This window comes from Necator americanus, chromosome IV (genome assembly GCF_031761385.1).
Source record: "Necator americanus strain Aroian chromosome IV, whole genome shotgun sequence".
Classification (NCBI taxonomy): domain Eukaryota; kingdom Metazoa; phylum Nematoda; class Chromadorea; order Rhabditida; family Ancylostomatidae; genus Necator; species Necator americanus.
Window position 1 is genome coordinate 11,817,462 of NC_087374.1, and position 25,608 is coordinate 11,843,069.

The following is a 25,608-nucleotide window of genomic DNA, read 5'->3' on the forward strand; positions in this document are numbered from 1 at the left end:
AAGCTGCAAGTCTACCTATCCGCAATTGGCCCTGATGTACAGATCGAAGACTTGAAGAAGCAGCGCCGTCGACGGTGATGGAGAAGCTTGACTGCATGGAAACAAAGCTGTTTAGACCGTTAGGCTACTTCTGCCCGATGGTAGGCCATAACGACGAAGTTCACTCAGAAGTGAATATGGTACCGGCGGAAGACGCGAGGAAACATCTTGCTCCGCTCTCTAAAGTAGTCGCAGAAAACCCTTTTTGCTTTTTTGGCCACATTATAAGGAGAACATTGGATCCTCTTGTCCAAGTTCCCTTGAGGATGCTCCCAGATCCAAACTGGAGGAAGCCACCCGGACGTTAAAAATGTTCTGGACAGAAGTTTTGACGGAAGAACTTTAGGAACGTGGCATCGACAGGCAGTTCAGGTTAACTAAAACTAACTGAATAAGCTTCAAACACAACTCAAAGACCACGACAACCGTAATCGCAGCTGAGCATATGAAGAAATTTTTGAAGAAGCTCCGCCCCTGAGCGGTACCATGTGGACCGAAAAACTTCGAATGGATATTACTTGTTTTATAGATAGCAAACATAAAATGAATTATAAACGGATAGTTTGCGTTGTTTTTTGCCTAGGAAAAAATAGACGACACAGGCGCGCTTTGAGAAGAAAAAATGTGAAAAAAATGAAGCAAATAGGACTGACAGCAACACTGATGGAATTTGTAGCTTAATTACGTTATATTGGGACCACGTATATGAGTCTGATTGCTACCTGCACGTGATGGCCTCTGCTTTAACTAAACGCAATCCAGCGTTCGAGCATTGGGAGCGCACGAGCTATATAACCCGCACTGTTATATGCTAAGATGTTAAGATCCCTATACATTGCAAAAAGGTGCTGTCGTCCAGCACAACGCCAAAGCCCACAAACTGAAAGGTCCACTGCCTGAAGGGAACATGGAATTTTTCGCAACAATCATTCGTTTCTTCACGCTGAACTGCCGAACGCTATCGAGTGAACTTCAACAAGCCGCCCGGTCTAGGCTTCTGCGATGTCTCTGTGCCTTTTGCTGCACTGCAGGAAACACGCATGAGAGATGGGCCCGTCATCAGCATCGAAAATTACACCATATACTGCGGCGATGCTGATGAGAACAAAGTACGTGGCGGCGCGATAGCTGTGAGGAACGGTTACAAGAACCTGGTGGAGGAATTCAAATCAACGTCTCCAGATGCGCCTTTGTACGACTGCGGTAAGGACAGTAAGGACGCCTTCGATGATGAACTCAGTGCGTTGATATCTAAAGTACCAAACCAGCAGCTGGTCATTGTCCGAATCGATGCAGATGAGAAGATGAGAATCGAACAGCAATCCGACGTGCTAGGAAAATGGTATTATCCAGTGGGGCGCACGTCGGACAACGGTGACCGCCTGGTCGACTTATGCAAACAGAGGGACCTCATCATCACTTCCACGTTTAAGAGGAATCATCGACGTCATCAGCTCACGTGGCAGGTGTCAACCGTTTTAACGTCTGAAGAGCAGCGCAAGCGGAATATGAGGACTCTTAAACTTCAGCTCGACTATGTTCTAGCGAGGAACATTCCTCAGTCAGATGTACGGAAATCTAGAGCTGTTTGGGACGTCTCGTTCTACTCTGACCACCGTCCAGTTCATCTCAGCCTCAAGATACGGTTCCACAAGAGAAATCGAGGAGTTCTTCTCCAACCGAAAATCAACATGGCAGATCTGAAAGACGAAGAATGCAGAAAGAAATCCCGCCAACGCGTGTCTATTCATGTTGGAGTACGGACCAGGAAGAAGCTTAGCGATGCGGATTTCTTCAAAAAGAGCATCCAGGACGCTGCAAAGGAAACGCTCCAGTTCTATTGCCGCGAAAGAAGTTTGCTTTTGCATCGGAAACCGAATCCACGTACAATTCTGTATGTGTCGCGTGCAACGCCTATGACTTCAACCAGGAAAAGCGTCTTAGAAGGAAGCTGCGTCGTCAACTGCAACAAGACCGCGATAACGAGTGGAGTTCAAGAGCGATGGAGTTTGAGAAGGCGTGGGAGGACAGGAACCCGCGGAAAGCCTATGCTCTACAAAAACAGTACAGCAGCAAAATGAAAAGATGTTCTTCTGTCCTCAACACTGCCAATGGAGTAGCTGTCGGTGGAGCAACCCTTCCAATTTGGAGGGAACATTTCAAGACCTTGCTAAACCGGCAAGCACCGTCAAGTCCTGAACTCGAGTGCGTTCATAGGCTGACATATGCGGTTAACGAGGAGCCACCGACCGAGTCGGAGGTTCTAGTCTGTATTCAAAAAATGAAGAATGGAAAATCTGGTGGAGACGATGTGATTAGCGCAGAAATGCTAAAATATCTTCCTCCGTTGGGATTCGTGAGATGACAAAGATCATCTGTTCAATCTGGATAGACGAAAGGATACCTGACTCGTGGAGACACGCTATCATTATTCCCCTCCACAAGAAGTTATCCGTCACGGACCCTAGGAATTACCTAGGAATCTCTTTGCTGCGTGTTATGTACAAGGTACTGGAGGATTATCCTTGACCGACTCACTAAACATTGCGAAGAAACAACGTGCGACGAGCAAGCTGGCTTTCGTCCTGGCCGATCTACGATTGACCAGGTGTTCATCGTCAGGAGAGTGATCGAAATCTGGCAGCGGTATTCGAAGCTAATGCAAGTAGCGTTTCTGGACTTTGAAGCCGCGTTCGACTGTACTTACCGAAGCCGTCTTCTCAACGTGCACGCGCCGATGAAGTGCCAGGAAAGTTCGTTCGCTTGCTTGATGACATGAATCAACGAACAACTGCTGCAGTTCGAACACCAGCCGGGTGTACAACACCGTTTGAGGTGGTAACTGGAGTAAGACAAGAGGCAGTGGCAGGACCCTTCCTGCTCAATTTCGCCATCGAAGACACTATGCTAAGAACAGTGGATCGGTGTCTTGCCGATATCATTCTAGGACCATCAGGACGCTCCTTGACCGATCTCGAGTACGCCGACGATGTTGTTATATTCGCAGAAAGCAATACGAAAGTTTAACATGTTGTCAACATTGTATCGAAGCTGGCTGCAGCCTATGGACTACGTCTACGCCCCGATAAATGCAAGCAGATGTGGATCTCCTTGAGACCTCGAGCGGGAATCGGGGTGGACGAACAACCGATAGAACTCGTCGATGAGTTCTGTTACCGCAATTCGCCCATCATGATATACGGATCGGAGACTTTCGCAGAACCATCTACGATGATGGAGAGGCTTGATTGCACGGAACGAAAGCTGCTTAGGCTGCTACTCGGCTACTTTTGGCCTAGGGTATGCTACAATGAAGATCTTTACGCAGAAATTGATGTGGTATATCGGTGGGTGACACGTGGAAAACATCAACATCTTGCACCGAAAGTGGCTAAAGTAAATCGTCTTCGCTTTTTTGGTCATATATTAAGGAGACCGGCAGATCGGCTTGTTAAACGAGTTCTGAGGAGTTCGGTGGGTTCGAGCTGGAAGAAGCACCTGGCCGACAACGGAAGTTCTGGACTGAGGTGGTGAGAGAGGACCTGAGGACACTCATCGTGGATAGGCAGTTCAGGCAAGACGTAAGGTTTCGCAGAATATGGAATAGCGATGAATGGATTGATTCTGTGCAAGCTCTCGCAGAAAATCGAGAAGGTTGAGCAGAGCTGTGTTCAAGGACGGCACACGAGAATCGCAGGAGGTGACATCAGCCCACCGATTAAGTCAAGTAAGTAAGTCACGTTATACTGTTACTACAAGATTTATTGAAGTTCCTTAGATCCTGTCAGGACCTAATTGTGGAAAAGTCAAAAAGGTAGATTTGAAAAGATGGAACAGGATGTAGTTTCTGTTGCTGTTGAAAAAATGATCCAAGCACGTATCACAACACCCACACACCTACACTGCGAAACTAGTGTTTAATTATGTGCAATGTTGAAGATATGACAATCGATTCTTTCTGCTCCAATTCAGGTAAGGAATCGCAACGCTCAACCACATGCTGAGCAAAGTATACTCCTACTTTCTCCTGCTTTTACTTTCCTGAAACAGAAACTTCCATTAATTCTGCACTAGAATGATTTTTAAAAGATTCCAAGAGTGGTTGCTGGTTGCAGTTGTTGGAATCCTGTCATAGACGAGTAACAGATGATTTCCTGGTGGTGTTCGCTTCCATTTGTCATTTAAGAGAATTCAAGCGAAAATGTAGTGTTTGCTGCTATAATTTAAAGGCATCACCCTGCGAATCTGACGTGGTACGGATTTCAGGAGTATTCGTATACGGGATCGTAGATTATGGAGAGGGGCATGATTCTCTGTATCAGTGGAAAAGGACAACCCCGGAACGCTGTTTCTTACAACGTCCTCAATTGCAGCGCGCCACCTTTGCGCCACCCCCTGCGGTTTGCGAGTGGCGTTGGGCGGAGCGCAAACGTTGCGCACTGCACTGCACTGCGCTTATAAGCCATCATAAGAAACAGCTTTCCGGGGTCGTCTTTTCCTACTGATATAGGGAAAAATGGACGAAATCACCCATCTCTCCATAATCTACGATCCCGTATACGAATACTCAACCTGAAATTCGTACCACCACAGATTCGTGGGCTGATACCTTTAAGAAAACATCGAGCTTCTATAATCCATTGAAAGCATCCTCCAGCTAATCACTTTTGCAGCAGCCTTATTTTTAGTTAAATTGAAATTGGTTTCGTTTCTGAGGTTCTAATAGAGACGGTTTTTCCTAGCCGGGACCGAGAACCCTCCACTTATATTCCACTGGATTTCGTCGACGTTCTTTTATCAAGCTGTTCTTGACAATTTTCCGCGCTCAATTCAAAACTTATTCAGTAAACACCAAAGAGCGTTTTTAATATCCTGAATAGGGTGCAAGTAGTGAATCTTATATCAAAACATGATGATTGGTCTATATCCTTTACTCTCTTTAAAGCCTTCCTTCCTATGAAAAATGTGACCATGTGACCACTTTTATGTTCCCTTAGATTCATATTTCTTGCGCCGTTATCAACGCAATAATTGAAAGTAAAGTTTCGAGAAATGAAGGGTAACAGCATTTAGCGTAGTGATGAAAAAGGAGACAAAACGAAGTAACCTTCACTAACAGTTGTTTACTTCAGTGGGCTAAATACGTGTGAGTTTATGGTTTAGGGATAGCTGAAAAGCCAAGATTGCTATTGAACTTTCTTTATTAACGGCTTACGTTTCAAGATTAATACCTCTGTCCGAACCTGGAAAACCAAACTCAAAGAACAACAAATCTGCTAGTTCTTACCTCATTTGTTTATTCTGGTCACATAATAACACCAGAACGGTTTCTATGTGACACCTAGGTTTGTGAGTTTGTATCAAAGTGTATAAGACTGAACATACATTCCTAATATGTGTAATAAAGTTTTCATACAATTTGCTCCAGCTGTTTCAACTCAAATATTTCGACAGTCACGTGGCCTTCTAAACTCTTTGTAGGCAGGATATAGGATATCGAACATATATATTGTCATCCTGAAGATGTTCTCTTGTTGTTGCTATGTCTAGTTCACGTAATAAGAGAACGAATTCATCTCCTTTGCCCCTAACGGAGACTTTGATCTTCCCAGCTGCACAAAGATTACGGATCTCACTTAAGCCTTGGTGTTTCCCCACAGAGAGATTGAAATTGATGTGTCTTTTGATAGGATGTTTCGAGCGTTTGAACGCTGACCGTGGGATGATGAGGTGCTCAAGAGAATAAATCACTAATACCTTCGACTTTCCAGTCCCTGAACGTCGGAACATTATCTGTTAACAAAGAAGTTTCAATATTTATTTATTAAATCTCAACGAATTTTAGCTACAATTTGAACAAATCAATAAGAAAAAAACTAACTTTGTTAGCTGGACCTTCATTATCAGTCATCTTTTTACGGAACGTAGTCTTTGTAATGAAGGTAGAGCCCGCATGAGCTAGCCAGTATTACTTCAGGAAATTTTCATTTAACACCTTTGGGGAATACGTTTACAATAAGGAAAATTATTGGGACTACAAGAAAGGACTGTGCAAAGATTCAGTGGAGGATAGCATCGGTGCAAAACCTCTCGTACTGAATTCCGACTTTTCGATAGAGTGTTTCGGACGATTCTACCTCCACACTGCCTTCACTGATCTGATAAGGGACATTAATTTTTCTCATCGACAGTACGTAAGCTAAGCATGCTTGAAAGAACCCCGACCAGTGCTCACAAGTACCTCATAGCTGCCGGAACTGAATGAACGAAACATCAAGATGGAACCTCAAACGAAATTTGTAGTAACGGACTCAATCTTTGACGTGGTACATGTATATGCACTATGTATGTATTTATAAATAAATATATTATGCTGTGGGAGGGTATAGTGTAACAGCTAGAGGTTCTGCTTCTTGCACGCTCGATGCGAGGTTTGAGTCCGCCCTAGTGCGCACCAAGCCTTTCATCCCTGCGGGGTCGATAAATTGGTTCTAGACTTTTTTGCGAGGATAAAAACACTGACTGACTAGCCACCGCAAGTCAAGCCATTTCATAGGCTAGTTAAACGTTCGTAAACCTCAAACGATTCTGAATCATTTGAAGTGAACGTGGAGGCGCATCCCGATCGGATTGATTAATGCCAGACACTTTACACACTTTTATAAATGCTATATAATATGATGATGCTATATGATGCTGATGATATGATGCTATATAATATAATGACGGGCTTAATCTGTCACGTGTGTTTGTTTGTTTGGGTGTATGTGTATGTGTGTAACAAAATTTCAAAATGCGGTGAGACGTGTCCAGCGGCGTTAGATCATAGGTGTGCTGGCGCCGAAGAGAGATAAATTGGGGTGACACCGGTCCCTCGGCGCCGGGTAGGTGCGCCAGCGCCAGAAAGTCAATAAAATGAGGTGGAACGTTCCTACAGCGTCGAACTGCTGTACCGGCGGCAAGTTATAAGGGGGTGGGACGGCTCCAATGGCGTCGCTTTGGTTGAATTAATGCGCAGTAATACCGCGCAATGATTCCAAGTGAATTTTTCAAGAAGTAAACGAAACGTTGTGAACCATTTTATGGCCATGAAAGCTGCTGTGCTGCGCTTCAACCCCGCATACTCCACCGCATACCTATTCCCCCGTACGTTTACCTCATCACGTTGATAACATTCCTTCTTTGGAGATTAGAAATACGAGTGAAACCAGCTGCTTAAATAGCAGGTAACAGTTTACATGATCTAATGAGGAACCTTATCTTTATCAGTACGATGATGGCGTTCATGTCTTTTCACGTCACCACATTATTCTGCGCTAAGTTTTAGGGAGAAAGAGAAAGAAATTCATGTTTTAAATTATGCTCCCAAATTTTTGCAAAGTCGAAGGAATATATGCACGTGTGAAATCAAGTTTGAATACTCTCCAAATGTAGTACCGGCGAATTTAGGAAGAAGACCATAAAATCATCACTTCAATTCATGATCATTACGGGAATGCTTAGATTTCTAAAAAGGAAAGAACGAAAGAAGCGTAGATAGGAAGAAAGAAGAGAAGAGAAAGAACACAAATTTAATTTTTCGAGAAATGCCTCAAAATTTAATTTGTATTGGTCGGTGAAGGGGTATGAGGCGTGCACCAGAAGAAGTCTGATGTTCGGTGTTAGCCGAACGTTCAGACTGGTGCATATATGCGTATGCGTATTTGCATATATGTATATGAAACGAAATAGAGAACAGAGACTCCAATGACGTAGGCGTCCGATTAGTGGCAGCCTAGAATGTAGTGAGATAAAGCAAAAAAGAAGTCTGTTCTACAGCGTCAGATCGGAACAGCAGAAAAGAAAATCCTTTGAATAGATCTCGTATCGTAACACAGAACCACCGTCGACACTTTTATGCGAAGTTAGAATGTGGACCTATGGGATTAGTGATGCACAAATCCTATGTTATAGAGTTAAGTGCACTGTATACGAAATAAGCGAAATCTCTAAAAAAAAAAATTCGGTGATGGTTATAGCGGCCGCGTCCGCGCCACTGTACCTTAATGCACGTCTTTGTATGTCTATCTTCCTGTAGTCTTCTCCCGTCGTGTCTGCTACACCACATTTTGGGAAATGATACTTTTTATTCAAACAGCTCTTTTAAAGGCATCACCCCACGGATCTGAGGTGATACGGAGTTCGGGTGGAGTATTCGTATACGAGATCGTAGATTATTGAGAGAAGGGTGATTCCGTTCATTTCTTCCTAATTGCCGTAGAAAACACCTGGAAGATACCTCTTCGAGCGTTCCGGCGCAGTATTTTCTACAAGGAATTCGATTGGAGCGCGCCAATCTTGTGCACACGCCGCAGCTTCAGAGCCGTTTTTTACGGGAATTAGGAAGAAATGGGCAGAATCACACTCCTCTCCATAACTTGCCAACCCGTATACGAATACTTCACCTGCAATCCGTACCACCTCAGATTCGTGGGGTGATGCCTTTAATAGTAGTTAGCAGTTAGCATAATCTGGTTTGAGAAGCAAGGAGACTTCCCCAAAGACAGCGAATGATATCTACTAAATATATTACTACGCTAATGTCAAGAAAAAGCAACATTGACTCAGGATTAAATAACAGTTGGCCATATTTCCAAAATACTGACAATTATAGTGGAAGTGTTGCAAAATATTCCAAAATATAGTAAAAACACATTTGAATGAGATTTAACATGTTATTTTTAGGAACGATTTGATTCTTCAGCAGAAAATTATGGAGCCTTAAAACAATGACCTTTAAAAAACCTTAAAAACCTAAAACTTTCTGGCTGACTTTTCTTTGTCACTTAAAGCAAGCGAAGCGAGCAATACAAAGTTGCTAAAGTCCCACGTAAGCCAAACATTCAAACTTGCTCTTTAATAAATGGAATAATTTCAAAGAGTGTTGTTGCGGAAGTTTAATCAATTCAACCACGAAAAAGTTTTATTTTAGTTTTTCTTTTGCAAGGATTGTTGAACATCCGAGGAAATATTAAAATATGATACTATGACTGAAATAAATTTCATATAACAAAGGTTGGCAGGATTTTAAAATCTTATATTTCTGCATAGGGCGACATAGGATTTTTGCGGAGACAATTACGGAAATACTAAAATCATAAACATCTAATGGCCCTTCTTAGCGGTTCCAAAAAGCTGGTGGTAAACAAATTCCGCGCTAGACGTAAATTTTGCAGAAAAATGGGATATCATGTAATTTTTAGATCTTCTTATTTTAGAATGTGATTTTCCAGTTATAGAGCTGCACTTTTCCCCAAGTTGTTCGTGCGAACCACAATTTTGCTGGTGTCTGATACGGTTTCGTAGAGTTTATTTTTGAGACAATAAACCGCGGGTCAACGCTTCTAAGTGATGATTAAATTGAGAGCGAAGTCTACAGTCAAGACTCTTCTGCTCTACTGCTCCAGGAACTCCAAAGAGCTGAATTTCTCAGCTGTGTTAACGAGGTGCGAATGAGAAATCAGTCAATTTAGAGATAAATGAAATTTTGAAGGGAACACGGAAGCAAGCCGCTTTTTCCAAACCTAATTGTTTATCAAAGCTGGTCGATGCGGAAATAGGAGGAAAAAAACATTCTAAAAAGGGCGGATTTAAAAGCTGCGGCTCGATTTTTCCAGGACGTTCAAGTTTTGATTGCGATAACTGTAACAGGACACACGATATCCAGCCTTATGTGTTCTTAAAGAACTTTTGAAGAAGTAAACAGAGAGTTACTATTTCCTCGCATATTTTTGCGAAGTTTAGCGAAAAATGTGAAAATACTAGCCCTTTTCTGAGAGCGATTAACTGACCCGTGCTAATTCTATTAATACTAAGAAGAGTTACAAGAGTTATGTAGTGCAAGGAAACAAAATTGAGCGACCTCATCGGCGAGCCAACAAGGGATATTTCACAGCCTCCACATCCAATTACGCCCCATGATATCCGCTTAGCTTAGATAGATTTTATAGACGACGAGTGGACGAAATTTAGATATTGTAGTCAGCGACTTCTAGTGAGGAATTGTATCCATGGTGAAATGTACCCGACCAACGAAAAATGTACGTAGTTATTCGGAAGTACAAGTCGTAGAGATGAACATTCTGCAATTTTTCATCCTCTTTACATCGTCTTGTAGAAGCACGTCGAACTTCATTGCGAAGTTTCTATTATTTCTAGCGCATATCCTTGAAGGTAGTTTCGAAATCAAGTGCAATATCGTAAAATGGACGGAATCACCCCCTTCTATGTAATCTACTATCCCGTATACGAAGACTCCACCTGAAACCCGTACCACCTCAGATTCGTGGAGTGATGCCTCTAACCTTTGGTCTATGGATTCAGTAAGCAATGAGGATAAAATGATGAAGTCTCTGGCGTTAATTAATCCGCATGGACGCGCCACCACATTCACTACAATTCAGAATCGTACGAGGTTTAAGAAAGTGCAACTGGCCTACACTATGAATTGTAGGGGGCCGACGTATCATGTCAGTGTTCTTATGTTTTTATCCTCACAAGCAAGTCTGGTTACAACTTATCGACTCCTAAGGGAAGAATGGGTTGGTTGACTCGAGTGATGGTAGTTCCTCGGTACTCTCTGGTTAAATATCGGTCTCTTACCATCTTCGCCTTGGTGAACGGATATCAAAATATTTTGAGACTTCGATGATTGCAGACACATATTGTGTCGTTTACTTTATAGTTTAGACGGTAATTATTTCCAAATTAATCACAAACTGGTATGACATAAAGAGAAGGAACATTGAGTGTAATAGTTGTTGGATCAGCTACGTACATGCAACGAAGTGGAGTTAATTTCCTGTCACCGGAAACCATAGCTGATAGTTGGTATTAAAAGGAAGAAAAAAATCTTTGCGGTACTTGTTGGCAACGTAGACACATCCAAAAAATTATATACATCAAACTTAATTTCAGAAATAGATCACCCTGCAGCACCTAGATTTCCGGAGTGAAAGCAGTCAGCAATGGCGGAGTGAGACATAAAAAAAAGGAGAATCCACAGCAAAATTTAATTTCCAGAAATAGATCGCGGTGAAGCACTTATGCGTCCCGAGTGGAAGCACTCAGCAATGACTGAGTAGAACCTACAAAAAGGGTAATCCATGACACATATCCTCTCTTGCATAATTTTCACGGAATGCAGAAGTTGATTCGCCACCGGAGGGCTGGGCTAGGCAAGAACGATACAAATGTGAAAGCTATTGTACACAGGAAATAAACGTAACCACTCATCACGTACAGCTGGAAGTTCAAGCATAGGAGAAGAGCGGATAAGAGATGTTCCCTTTGTTCACCAATGAAATGAAAAAAATACCTCTAAATGTTTCTGTGACGCAGTATTAATAGATTTCAATTCCCAAAGAAATATCTCAATATAGCAAAATTTGTAATGGAAAACTAAAACTTGTACTTTTCCAGACACATCACAACGACATTTGTGAAATGAAAGAAGTGAAAGAAAGAAGAAAGAATAAAACAAAAACTGATATATGAGAAAGTGCAGTGGGACATTTTTGTAGAAAAAAGATTACATTTTGGAGTGTATCTCCACTCTCACATTACTAACAACGACTCGGTAACAAAAGAAAAAAATGAAAAAATGAATAGGAAAGGAAAAAGAAAGAATAAAAATAAATAAAAACAAAAGGACTAATGGCGGTTTTCTATCCGAAGACCCTAAAAAACCTTACGTTACGGTTGCATTCAAGAGCGCTACTCTCAGGACTCTCAGGCAATGTTTGGGCCTTACTAGCAAAATATTCGCCTTTTTTCCATCAATGAGAAAGTGTTCTTCATGATGGTGGATTTTGTTCCTCACGTCCTCCTACAACGAAAAACTGCCACAAACGAATTTGCAGACATCTTTGCATGCATCCTGGAACTTCTTTGTATTCCAAAAGGTCAATCAAGAAAACTCCTTGCATGTGAAAAGCAGCATCAAGCAATTTTGCATCTATGCAGAATCCAAGTTAATAAATGAATATAATTCGTCCTTGGTTACCACATCCATCTCACACACTCATCAGCTGTTTTATCACGTGATTACGGTTCTGTTCAAAATGTAACAAATTAATGATTTCAGGCAGTAGGTATAAAAGGACTAATATCCTATCGGCAGCCTTTTCGTTGATTTCACTTGAATAAGCAGGTCTGGAATAATCAGTGAGGACACCTCATTGTTCCTCAACCACTCGTCCGTGGACGCAATGCGTACACGTGGGTCGCGCGATGCAACTGGTTTCGTAGGAAAGAACGGTGTCTTCCACGCAGTTTTTTTTACGGCGATTAGTGGAAGATGCGCGGAGAGGCGCTCGTTTCCCTAATTCACAACTCTACGCCTTCCCTATAAACCATATCAATTCCATATTCAAAAAATACTGTCTTTAATGCGGCTCACGCACTAAGAAACCTCCGCAAAGTACAGTTAAAGAAGTTCAGTAAGCCTGTTTATTAACTGCCGTATTACAAAGTTCCCGCACTATAGCAAAAAAAGCATTTATATCGGAAGTGTTCAGCTTTTTCTTCACATGGTTTCACCATGTTTGCCTAAATTTCGTTCAATTTTTAATGCGCTACAAAGCCGAGACGGATTTTAAATACTTAGTTCAAGCTTTACGCTGACTTTCCATCAAAAACTTCGATATCAAGTCGACCGTTGAAAGTAAGTTAAGTTAGTTATTAAAATTTAAAGTTGGTCAAGGTTTTGCCTAGTTTTTTCTTCGGATTAAACGCAAAACCTCAAAGATCTGACGCACGCATTTTCTTCAATGTCAGTTGTGCACAGTTGTGTCGAAACGACCTGAAACCCGACACAGTTGCGCAAGCAGCTGCATGCAAAAATTCAACGGTTGCAGTCGAGGTGGGACTTTTGCTTGCATCACTCGGAAGAACTGCAACGACGAATGGTCCCAGCGAGGGTCCAGCTCGATCACAACCGTTAGCTCCACCGTACCGCTTCCACTGTAGTCATTTATGCAACTGCACCGAACCTCAGGTCGCTTTGGTTCGACTACAGCAGATGAGTTAATTCTCTATGAGACCATATACAATTAGAATAAAGAATGGATTTTTCGTTAGGAAAAACGTCCAGCCACACTTTGTCGCAAACATTTAACTGTTCACAATTTGCAGCTGATTTTGAAATCATCGCTATTCTACAACATTCGTTGAACAAAAAAAGAAGAAAAAAACAGACGCCATAATCAGAAATTCATCATGCCGATTCCTGTAATCGTCATTACAATCTGCCTCGTTTACGTGGAATTTTTTTTATATTTTGGGTGGATGTTACCGGAAACAGTTCTCCGAATGAGTGGAAACGAGGAATTTAACTATTAATTAAATTAATTAGATCAACAAAGGAATCACTATCTTGAAAAAGGCCAGGAACTGGTAAAGGATTAAAATGTTGAAAACTCCATTAGATTTTATTCTTCCCCACTAATTTATCAGCGGATTTTTTGAAATGGATAGAGATGAAAAATGAAAAAACTGCGGATCACTTCTTTCTCCATGACCTTCGTTAGATGAATTGTTACAAGTATGGGCAGCTCAGGTGATTCGCAGACAATTCATTTCCTCATTCTTCAGTAGATTCTAAACGAGTGATGTGTTGAAGAAGTTCCTATATTCCAACACAGGCTATATTAATTTTTATTCAGTCACAGATAATTCATGCTGTATAGGAGGTAAGCTGTTGGGATACTACGATATTTTCGCCCTTATAAATTCTATGCTACTAGTGACCCTAGTACAACACCGCTACTAACTTGTGTCCCAAAATCCGTCGCAAACCGTCGGAATTCTTGGAAGCGGGCAAAATTAAATCTTGAAAATGCCATTCGAAAGCAAATGAGCTGCTGATTTCAAATATGCTTCGAGAATTTACTTTTGACAAATGTGTGGCCTGAAAACGAGCAAAGTTTCCTCAAGCCCGTTAATTACTTTCACACCTCCGCAATCCTGCTATTGGGATATCCCGCGGATACATCTCCATGGAAGGAAGGGGTGTTCATAGGATTTCCGCTTATTTCTCGGATTTGGACAAAATGTTCATTAAATCCGTAATTAGGAGGTTATTTAGAGCATTTTGGTACCCCACATCATATGTTGGTCCGAAATTTCCATTCTCTGCAGAAATTCACGAATGTGCTCCATCGAAGATTAATAAAAACCCATACTTTCCAAGCTGTGACAAATCTCCTAGGAAATTTTTTAGTGAACAACTTGTACTTGACAATAGTTTATATTGTAAGTTTCTAGCTTTGAAAATGTCCAGTTTTTTCCGGTGTCAAATCTACAACATTACTCTCTTTCGTTATTTGGTCCAATTTTTGAATAGCTGTCAACGGCTTAGAATGAACGCTTAAGTCTCGCAATTCGGTACTTCCCTAAAACTCTCCTTCCTTTACGAGAAGTGAATTAGGCGCTAACATTGGATGACAGCTGGTCATGGTTTTCGAGTGACCAAATTGGGGAAAATTTCGTCTGTTTTCACAAAACAAAAATTTTTTGCAGCCTCTATGAATTCTTTCAGTACCTCAAATAGCCAGTTCTTCTCACAAAAAGACGCTCTTTTGAATGATGTTGAATTCACTTTTATTTACAAACTTCAAAACACTGACTCCGCCCTCTTATAGAACAGGCGATATTCTATAGCTGGAATGGTTGTCGCGGCCCAGGCATGGTCAGGCATCTCACACCTTCGATAGGTGACTCCTCTGGCGATTCGAAGTCACAGAGAGACAGTAATGTTTGAACATAAATGAACGGTGACGAGAATTCTACACAGTTCTTATTCATTGGAACCATACAACTTCTCCAATTTTACAAGCTTTCGGAAGGAAATACAAACAAACGAAACAAACCTTCTGAAAAGGACAGACATGTAACAAATTAAGACGTCTTATGGAGGAAAAAATCGGAACTTCTTAAATTTTTGAGTTTTCCATGTTTTCCGGCAGTTTAATTCGAATAATATTCACTTCTTCCTTTTCTTTCCTCTCCTCTTCTTTGTATTTCTTGGTTTAGTTTCGTCAGCCGTCTTCCTTCCTAGCAGTTTCTGTTTTTACAAATAAGAACTGTGTAGAATTTTCGTCACCGTTCATTTATGTTCAAACATTACTGTCTCTCAGTGACTCCGAATCGCCAGAGAAGTCACCTATCGAAGGTGTGAGATGCCTGACCATGCCTGGGCCGCGATAACCATTCCAGCTATAGAATATCGCCTGCTTTATAAGAGGGCGGAGTCAGTGTTGAAATTTTGAAGTTTGTAAATGAAGGTAAATTCAACATCATTCGAAAGAGCATCTTTTTGTGAGAAGAAAGCTACTTGAGGTACTAAAAGAATTCATAGAGGCTCCAAAAAATTTTTGTTTTGTGAAAACAGACGAAATCTTCCCCGATTTGGTCACTCGAAAACCATGACCAGCTGTCATCCAATGTTAGCGCCTAATTCACTTCCCGTAAAGGAACGAGAGTTTTAGGGAAGTACCGAATTGCGAGACTTAAGCGTTCATTCTAAGCAGTTGACAGCTGTTTAAAAATTGGACCAAATAACGAAATATAGTAATGTTGTAAGTTTGACACCGGAAAAAACTGGACATTTTCAAAGCTAGAAACTTACAATATAAACTATTGTCAAGTACAAGTTGTTCACTAAAAAACTTCCTAGGAGATTTGTCACAGCTTGGAAAGTATGGCTTTCTATTAATCTTCGATGGAGCACTTTCGTCAATTTCCGAAGAGAATGGAAATGTCGAACCAACATATGATGTGGGGTGCCAAAATGATCTAAATAACCACCTGATTACAGATGTAATAGACATTTTGTCTGATTTCGAGAAATAAGCGGAAATCCTATGAGCACCCCTTTCTTCCATGGAGATGTATCCGCGGGATATGCCAATGGGAGAATTGCGGAGGTGTGAAAGTAATTAACGGGGCTTGAGGAAACTTTGCTCGTTTTCAGGCCACGCATTTGTCAAAAGTAAATTCTCGAAGCATATTTGAAATCAGCAGCTCATTTGCTTTCGAATGGTATTTTCAAAATTTAATTTTGCCCGCTTCCAAGAATTCCGACGGTTTGCGACGGATTTTTGGGACACAAGTTAGTAGCGGTGTTGTAGATCATATTTAACGATGATTCAAGCGCATTTTAAGCACTTTGGTTGACAAAAGAACAAAATTTTCAACAATAACAAAACGGGCTAAATAGCGACCAGTAGTGTTTTACCATTCTGCTGTTTTTGGATATGCTACGGCTCACATCGTCTTCCATTTCTGCATTTTTCATAGAAGATATCTCTCCATTCAGAAAAGTCTGCTCCTCAAGCAGTGACTGTGGGCTCTCCTCAAACAAAAAAAAAGAATAAAAATTTGACTTGACACAACACGTAGTAAAAAGGAAGGAAGGACTACTCCCGTTTATATCTCTGACAAATGAAATTAAATCTTAGATCAAGCATAGACCAGAGCTAATACCTCCAACATTCATTTTAGAACAAATTTCAGAAAAAAAAAACCATTCATTAGTTAGAGAAAAGTCCAAGAAATTTGAGCTTATAAGGCTTATAAGACTCAAAGCAACTACTGATAACCACATATTTCTCGGTTACTGCACAAACATACGGAAAAGTGACGATTAACAATCCCGCTCTCCTCCAAGACTCGTATCTATACCTGCGGGAGGCTCCGCCCCTTGGACCATGCTAACGCCACGAAATTCAAAATAGTGGTGTGGGTAATCTCTTCCTGCGTTGTTTCGGATGAATAGGCTCAGAGAAAGCTAGAAGATGGATCCCTTATGGGATTTCACAAACTCCTACCGTAAAACAAATGAAGAGAATATCACAATAAGCCGTAACACAAGAGAGAAAGTATGACCCTCGGATTTAAAAATGAGGAGTGAAACTGGAATACGGAATTTTGATTCTTGTCTGGTAGCAAACAAAGATTACTTCTAGTACATAGCCAATATTTTTTTTTGATTCTTCCCTTGAGTTCTCTTCTCGTTGTTCAATTTGTTCTTATACTAGTTTCCTTATCTATTACTATCACTTGTTTAATTTGCATTTTCATTCCCTTTCTCGTCTTTTGCATCAACTCTATTTCACTTGATTTATTTCTCTGTTCCATTTGTTTTTATAGGCGGGCTTCTTTCAACATAATTAGGTTCAGCAGCCGTTTTCACCTCATTCCCACAGCACCCAGGACAAGTATCTTGACGCAATAGCCGGACACCTGCTTTTAATTCAAGTATTACTTAGCCTCACTAAGAAGAGAGAATGAAACGGCGGTGTTCTTAACTTTTCTATGTCATTTTTCCCATTATGTAATACCATCATCAGGACCAAGGTGCCTCAATGGTTTCAATTTGGTTCAACGTTTTTTGAGAAGCTTCCAGCGAAGACCAAATTCTCCCGTTGATTCCATTGTCTTTGTGGCAACACTTCACTTCCATATATTTCTTTGCTACGGCAACCGCAGTATCTTCAGAGTAAGCGGATAGTTGGTAACTTGTAAAATAACGGAAATGAAATTAAACTTTAAGTTTCTAACTTTAGGAAATTATTAATTCCTGTCGAAGAATTTCGTTCACTCATTTACTTCCTTTAGAAAGTGAAAGGATTAAATTTGAATATGAGGAAAGTTTGATTTCCTTTTCTGTTTCCAAAGTTGGTTGAACAGTAGCAGAAAACTTCAAAAATGCTCTTCAAAGTGAATCCAAAGGCACCAAAAACAAAGTCTATCGGAAGTTTTTATGAGCTTCAACTTCAGATAAGGTCTAAGAGCACTACATAGGTTTTGTTATGGACAACTCTGGTTTTACTTCGTCCTTTTTTTATTGTCTGCCCTATATCGAAGCAACATAATTCAGGATGAACTTTTTCAAATTTGAAAGAGATGGTAGAGAAGAGCCTTTCCTTTCATTTGAGACAGCTCCATCATTTTTTTATCCTTTAGCTTCAATGTTCTTGCCATGTGTTAATGTTATCTAAATGCCATGCAGTTCATTAACTAAGAGCCAAGAAAGTAATTAGCAACACAGATTGTGAAGTAAAAACAAAGTGGAAGAAGTATAGAGTGGTTAAGAAGAAGAAAAGGACAGAAACAAAAACAAGAGCGGATGTAACAGAGTTAGAAAATGGAACAGATATAAATGAAGTAAGTGCTGTGCTACAACGGACAGGACATGCTGCATCAATAAAAGAAACAAAGGTGTTGGAACTAAAATCGCTTGTGAGGAGACAGGAGACCTCGTGGCTGGGCTCATAAGAACCTTCGTCTAGAGCACACGGGAGGACTCTAGCCACCGGACACCACCAGACCAAGGACGCACTGGACGACGATATCAAGGACAGCAACGCTAGCCGAAGCTTCTCGAGGATGCTCCCGATGTGGGCAACACCCAGACCAGTTATCAGAGGTAAGGCTTGCTCTTTCTGTGAGTTGATAGCTGCTTTCACTGCGCAACGATTACTATAACATTAACATAGAAACAGGGAAAGGTTCAAATATACAACTTCAAAAACAGAGAAAGGAGGTAAAATAATCATAACAAACAAGACAAGGGGACAAGACAAAACAGTGACACAGAGTAACAATAGAAATAGAACGGAGTAAAAAATAGTTGGGGGAAGGAGGAGGGGGTCGCGTTCCTACTCCTGGAAGTAAATAACTAAATCAGGTGGGCCATCCTAAGCATTAGTCTTAAAAAATCTATCTATTTAAGATCTGCTACATTTTCCCCTAGAACGGAGAAACAAGAGAAGTAAAAGAGAGTTTATGCAGAAGATGAGGGAAATTATGAAAATGCAAATTAAATGAGGAAACCAATACAAGAACAAATGAAACAACGAGAAGAAAACTGGAAAGAAGAAAAGATATTAGCTAAGCGGCTGCGCTCGAAGTGATGCGGTGGAGACAGGAGACAGGAATCGAGGTGGGACCATGGCGGACTGCAGAGATGGGTGGCAGTAGCGAGAATCAGCATGCCAAGTGCTAAGCTACACCGCACCGCTTCGAGCGCGGTCGCTTACTCAACTGTCTGTGCTTCGTGTCGTTTGGACACAACTATGCGTACTCACGTAAAGTAATCGTCGCTAGCTACAAGACAAGAATCAAAAACCCGTATTCCAATTTCATCCCCCACTTTTAAATTGGAAGGTCATACTTCCCTTACTTTCTTGTATAAAGACTAACTTTGATATTTCTCTCGTTTGTTTTATGGTAAGAATCCAATGGTCGGGGCCTCCCGCAGCCGGGTGTAAGTTTAGATACGAGTTCCCTCGCCTTAGTTGTATTTGCAGAAACCGTGCGAGAACCTGAGAAGCCACTAGTGCGAAAAACATCTATTAAGGATAAAGTAAAAGATAAAGTGCACGGCGTTGATCAATTCCTATGGGGATGCGCCTGCGCGTTCGACTTCAACTCAGACTTCGTTTGATATTTATGAACGCGCGTGCGGCCTTACAATGACTTGCGGTAGCTAGCCGATGTGCCAAGTCAGTGTTGTCATCCCTCCCCTCCCCCCCACCCGATAATTTACACGCGGCTGTGGCGCAGTCGGCTACAGGTCGGCTCTTGCCACACCCGCGTGTGAAGTCCACACAGTCGATGGTTCGAAACCACCCTTGGTGAAAATGTCGTTGGGGGGGCCACTCAGTGGCGCCATTATTTCCCGAAGCTCTAACTTACTTTTTCTCTTAGTAACTTAAGTTTACTGTTTAGTTTATGTCATAGATCCTCTAAGACTAATGCTTAGGCCTTAGGGCCCCGATTGATTTGATTATTTACGTCGAGAAATAAGGGCGCCACTGAGTAGCTCCCCAACGACACTTACCCCCACCTTTTTCCGAACCGAGAATTTCATCCCCCGGAGCCTTAAATTGATACCAAATTTCTCTGAGGGGATAAAAACACTGACTTGGTCATCAATTGGCCCTCGCAAGTCATTGTATGGGCTAACACCTATTCCAAAATCTCAACTAGTTGCAGTAAAACGCATTGGCGCATCCCAAGTGGATTGATTCGTCAGTGAATTTATCATGAAAAACTTCGATCTTTGCCGCAAGTCCTCACGGCTTGACATAGATGCGTATGTGCAATCTGCACATAAAGCCTTATAAGTGACGCCTAATATGTTTTTGCTGGACGATACCTGGGTGTCGATCTGGCTACTTTTATCTCCCTTAGGTCCAAGTCGCTCATTCTCATGGATCATTCTTTATCCCATTTTTAGAGATGCCAGCATCAAGCTGCAGCCATGTGTGCAATGTTGCAGTAGCAGCGTTCCCTTTTTATTCGGGTTTTTGCAAATTTACTATGTCGTGTGTCTCAGTTGCTCACTCTAAAGTAGATGTTTCCCTATCCAAAGTGCAGAACTACGGATATCGGCCAAATTGTGTCTGTCATTTCAGTGCTCATCTGTGTCTAACGAGCGCAACGTATTTTCCGGCAGGTGGATGGTCAATTGTCAGAACAATAGAGGTCAGTTTTACTAGTCTTTGCTTCCTTTCTTTGGAGGAGGGGCGACGAATTATAATCGACGTAGAAAGTATTGTATTATGAGGATGTGACGCGTTCTCGGTGAAGGGTGCACTGAGTTCTGTATCCAGCATGCGGTAATGTTCCCGAGCTCTCTTTGCTTTTTTTTTTGCATGATAGTGCATGAATGGAATTATGTAGTGTTGGTGAAGTCCTTCTCCTTTCGTTTTATTGTTTGTTTTTCTTCTAGGGCGACTCTAAGACGTTAGTCTGTAAGGATTTCATCGTTTTTTTTGCGCTAGGTTTCCATCTTTCATAGTCATAATACGAAGAGAACCCTTTTCTAGCTGTTCAAAAGTTTCTCTTGTTTCAAGGGCGTGTCCTCGAAGACTTCAGTTTGCAGCGATTAGATTTCTACCCTTTTTGTGAATCCATACATAGTTGGCCTTTTTCTAAGACAGATATTCGGATTCTATTATGTTTCGGAATATAAGGGACGCCAATCTTGTAAGTTATACAAAAGAAAAAAATAATTGGATAGAATCACTACTAAGATCTCGGAGGCATCCTAGGGGTAAAACAGACTATAAAACTAATGGAAAAGGGTTTGTTAGGACTACGTCACCTTGTTCATACATACGAAAAAAAAGAGACATAAGAATCAAAGAGTTCCTAGGAGTTTTTGGGGTAGTGTAAAGAAGATGAGGTGCTCGTCTTCACCGAGGACGTTCTGCCTCGTCATTTTATGATACGTTCCACGCCGACTATAAATAAGTTCCTTTTTCTTAGCAGCGCCCGTTTAGGTTGAGGTTACTTTCAAAGTTACATCCAGAGGTAGTGGTTTATCATAGTTGTCCATGTATGTTTGTTCATGTCTGCTCCCTGATGCTATCGGGGGTGAAGGGGGGCGCTCAGTGGTTATTTCTCGAAGCTTTAACTTACTTTTTTTTTCTCTTAATAACTTAAGTTTACATTTCATATATCCTCTAAGACTAATGCTTACGCCTTAGAGCCCCTATTGATTTGATTATTTACGTCGAGAAATAAGGGCGCCACTGAGTAGCTACCCCCCCCCCAACGACACTACCCCACATCGGTATTTTCGGTACAGTATTTGGCGACTTCCTTAATTTCGGGTGATTGTGATGTGTCTTCAACTGTGGCAAAGTAGAGAAAAAGAGTGTTAGGTCTCAGGTGTTCCGTTTAACCGATTTGACGCATTCGACGTCGATTATAGTTGAGAAATCGAAAATATCGAGTGGAAGCAAATCTCTGTAAGGTTGAAGGTTCTGTATACAGTAGTATTCTCTAGTACGAATGCTGCTTTATGAACCGGTAAAGGTTTGCAGGAGATATGTGGTATAGATGACTCGACTGTCTATCACTTTTAGGAAAGCGGCGTCGTTCTGGTCTGTCAGAAAATAAGACTCCAGAGAAGAAGGCGCGGTATGACATTCCTGTAGCGGAATCGAGTAAAGCGTCTACATGTGAAGATGAGTGGAAGAATGGACTGACGAAAAAACGTCGAAGAAGACGTACCAAAGGTCTGCGGGAGATGATCAAAAACAAGGTGATGTACTGTCGCCACTGTGCTTGTTCTTTTATCTGAAATTGATATTTATAATATACAGATAGAGGTTGCACTGAGGACATTCCCTTCGCCATTGAACCACTTATTCACTTCTCGAGATGATATTGGCACCCCTCGTAAGCATATGCTCTTACGTGAACAAGAAAGTAGTGTTCAACAACTACTAATTTTTTTCTAGAGGCGGCATTTGAGGAAGTCGTCAAAGCGATCGGTTTAAACCAGGAAGATTTTCTAAAAGTAAACTTGCATTGAGTAACAAGCCTTCTACTAACTACCAACAAGTTTTTGGTTTAGGCCATTTCCTTATCTCCTAGAACTGTTGAAAGCATTTCCAACATAACAGACATGTTCTGCATCGAAAGAAGTGGAGAAAACAAGCTTATGGTGAAGTATCGAGCAACGGAATGGAGCGTTGAGGATTGTACCGTCTACTTAGTTAGTATTTTTTTCAACCTTTACACAGAAATCGTCCTTCTTAAGAGAGGACGCAGTTTTCCTGTACAAGTAGCTAAATGTTTGAAGTGTAAGGGACTTGTTGTTGCACAGAATGTGATTTGAAGTTATTTGTACAACTGCTTCTGTATCAGTAACTATCTAGTAGAAACTTTTCTCTGGGACTTCAGTCGCAGTAACAGCTTCCTCTCTGATTCGCTCTCGTTTTCTGACCTTTTGTCAACTGTGAGAATTCTAAACTCTGATTCACCTGGGAAGGTAATGATGTTTCCGTCGACCATCGCTTTCTTCCTGAAAAAATCGCTACATCGTTACTCTCTCATCGGAGGAGGCATCCTTTCCTTAAAGGCATCACCCAACCAATCTGAGGTGGTACGGATTTCAGGTGAAGTATTGGTATAGGGATCGCAGATTATGGGGATGAGGGCGATTCCGTCCATTTGTTCCTAATTGCCGTAGAAAACGGCTAGGAAGATGCGGCGTGTGCACACTGCTGGCGCGCTCTAATCGAACTCGTTGTAGAAAATAGCGCGCTGAAACGCTCAAAGCCGTATCTTCCGAGCCGTTTTCTACGGCAATTAGGAACAAATGGACGGAATCACCCTCTTCCCCATAATCTACGATCCCCTATACCAATACTCCACCAGAAATCCGTAGATTGGTTGGGTGATGCCTTTAACATTTCGTTTTGCTTTCCTTCATAACTGATTGATATGTTACGATTTTCTTCCAGGATAATCTTCCGGAGGGGTGTACAAGTGAGAAAATCTGTCGAATAGCGAGGAAGTATGGATCCGTGGTTCAGGTGAAGACGTAGCTCAAAGAAATCTCATCTTATTTAAGAAGACGTTTTTTAGGTTCATCTCCCTAAATCGGCTACAAGGCCGATCCCTTCCGTTTATGGAACGATTGAAATGGGTCGACGTCCTAAGTCTTTCGCGTTCGTTCAGTTTACTGACCCTGATGCATGTCAAAAGATGTGCGCTGTGAGTTCGCTGAAGTCCGATTTGGAAAGGTTTGGACAAATATTTCAAAATTCAAGGCCTTCTCTGTGAACACTCCGGGTGAAGGCATGAAGCAGAGATCTCAACCACTAGTACCATTGCTTCAGCGGCTGCTTATGCAAATAAGAACGTATGTTTCGTACAACGAATTTTTTTCTTCGATTCTTACTATCTTATTGTGATCGGTTGATGTTGTGCCCCGTTTCTATGCAAATTTGAAGTGTTTTTTTTCAGTATTTTTTAGTAGTTTGCATAGAATGTCACAAAAATGTGTCACAATAGACAAGAGCAATAGAATTGTTGTGAATAAGTGGAATGAAATGAAATGTGAAACCAATTAGGGCTAGTGAAACGAAATGTGAGGGCAAATACATAAGCAACGATCGAAGTAGATCACCTTATACAGGGCTCGTAGATGCTGTACCGTCATTTATGCGTTCTTCAACAAACTTTCTTTTTCTTTACACTTTCTTTACAGGTTATCGCGACGACGACGTCGCCGAACTTGTGCTCAAAATATCTTGTTAATCAGACTGAAGAGACAGCAAGCGGCTATCATAAAGAAGGAACGTTCCGCCACGAAAAGAAGTCATAAAATTTCACGAGCAGTTGAACAAGATAAAGGATACGGCAACGTTGAACAAGAAAATGGTACGTTCAAAGAAGTTTGTTTGTTAGATACTGAACTGATTGAAAATATTCTGCTTACAGCTAGATTTCATTGCTGATTTCCTTTCTTGCATCTTTTCTGATTTTCTAATCATTTTCTTTGTTTGGGAAAAATCGTACACTCTATTGGGCCTGGTCACGAAGATCATAACACTTCCTGCTCCGAAGCTGGTGAAAATAGGCAGAACAGTGTAGGCAGAAGGAAGAAATCTAGTTCTCACCGCCGTAGCACTCAGATGCAATCAAAGAAGCCAAAAAGGTCTTTTTTCTCGAATCACAGGAAAAATGGTGGATAAAGTACTCCACAGCTGTTTCCAGAAAACGTCAGAAACGACGCCCCCACGAAATAGGACCGCACACTATCGGTACATCAGTTCACAATTATTTCGAAAGGCTGCAAGTGTTTACATTGTAAGTACTTGGTGGTAAATAGTTAGACTTATTCATTTGTCTTCTCACATTAGGATGCATTCAATTTCTAGAGCTAGGTATCGAGAACTTAGAGAAGAGTATGTTGCCTTGCGACGTGAATCGAATAGACATTCAAAAGAGCTTGCTAAACAACAACAACATTTTGTAGAGTTTTGCTCTAAAACGAGACGTCAGAAGGTACATTTACTGTATTTTTTGCAGTTCATGATCGAAGGATATTTCGGGTAAAATGTGAGGAGCACTCAGTGGCGCCCTCATTTCTCGAAGTAAATATTCAAATCAATCGCCCTAAGACCTAAGCATTAGTCTTAGAGGATCTATAACATGTAAACTAAAGTTACTAAGAGAAAAAAGTAAGCTAGATCGTCGGGAAATAAGGGCGCCAGTGAGTGAGTCCCCCAACTGCATTTTTTCCCGGATCTTTCTATAATTACAGATGTGTCAGTACTAGATCTTCTCATAAAGCTATTTTTTCAGTTGAATGAAAACCTTGGTTCATACCGAGAGAGGTTTTGGTACACAAATAAGGTAGAAGAAGAATAATCGAGTGTTGTTTTCGTCTTTTTTTCTCTGTCTCGATGATCTTCTTTGCAAAGCTGACTTTCGGTCCAGTAGTTGTGGTAAGCTTGCCATGTTTTCAGTGTTCATTTGATTCCTTGTCATTGAGTACCTTCTGCTACGGGTTGTCGCGATCTTCTTCGTAGTTTTTCATCATTCTTTCCTACCTTGATCTTCAAATTCACACGTTTAGTTCTCATAGTTTATGATTTTTATAGTTATGTTTTCATATTCCACAGAATTTTTAATAAACCATGCAAGTTTAAGTGGCAGCGTTTTTATATTAGGCACTATGTACAAAAATAGCCAGCACAACAATAATATTACGCCACA

The 25,608-nt window shown here is 41.2% G+C and overlaps 3 protein-coding genes across 5 annotated transcripts; all 3 read left to right on the forward strand.

Moving 5' to 3' along the window:
- Positions 1-1,079: 1,079 nt before the first annotated feature.
- Positions 1,080-3,066, forward strand: RB195_000989 (uncharacterized protein; the record flags this gene model as incomplete). Its single annotated transcript, XM_064197558.1, has 4 exons — positions 1,080-1,933; positions 1,984-2,395; positions 2,508-2,647; positions 2,727-3,066. The coding sequence occupies 4 exons, from the start codon at positions 1,080-1,082 to the stop codon at positions 3,064-3,066; spliced, it is 1,746 nt and encodes a 581-aa protein (XP_064053439.1).
- A 72-nt stretch (positions 3,067-3,138) lies between these two features.
- On the forward strand, positions 3,139-3,573 carry RB195_000990 (uncharacterized protein; the record flags this gene model as incomplete). The annotated part of the gene is made up of 1 exon (XM_064197559.1): positions 3,139-3,573. The coding sequence occupies one exon, from the start codon at positions 3,139-3,141 to the stop codon at positions 3,571-3,573; it is 435 nt and encodes a 144-aa protein (XP_064053440.1).
- Positions 3,574-3,648: 75 nt separating this feature from the next.
- RB195_000991 (uncharacterized protein) lies at positions 3,649-25,260 on the forward strand (the record flags this gene model as incomplete). Of its 3 annotated transcripts, XM_064197562.1 has the most annotated exons (13): positions 20,547-20,571; positions 21,960-22,138; positions 22,200-22,275; positions 22,338-22,396; positions 22,454-22,594; positions 23,346-23,417; positions 23,470-23,598; positions 23,655-23,746; positions 24,095-24,267; positions 24,430-24,544; positions 24,604-24,696; positions 24,768-24,894; positions 25,195-25,260. In XM_064197562.1, 13 exons carry the CDS (start codon positions 20,547-20,549, stop codon positions 25,258-25,260), a joined length of 1,347 nt encoding a protein of 448 aa, XP_064053442.1. The 3 variants fall into 3 exon arrangements, with proteins under 3 accessions (XP_064053441.1, XP_064053442.1, XP_064053443.1); XM_064197560.1 differs by lacking the exons at positions 20,547-20,571; positions 24,430-24,544; positions 24,604-24,696; positions 24,768-24,894; positions 25,195-25,260 and adding exons at positions 3,649-3,770; positions 18,372-18,508 and having other exon boundaries at positions 24,095-24,344; XM_064197561.1 differs by lacking the exons at positions 20,547-20,571; positions 21,960-22,138; positions 22,200-22,275; ... (4 more) ...; positions 23,655-23,746; positions 24,095-24,267 and having other exon boundaries at positions 24,522-24,544.
- Positions 25,261-25,608: the final 348 nt, after the last annotated feature.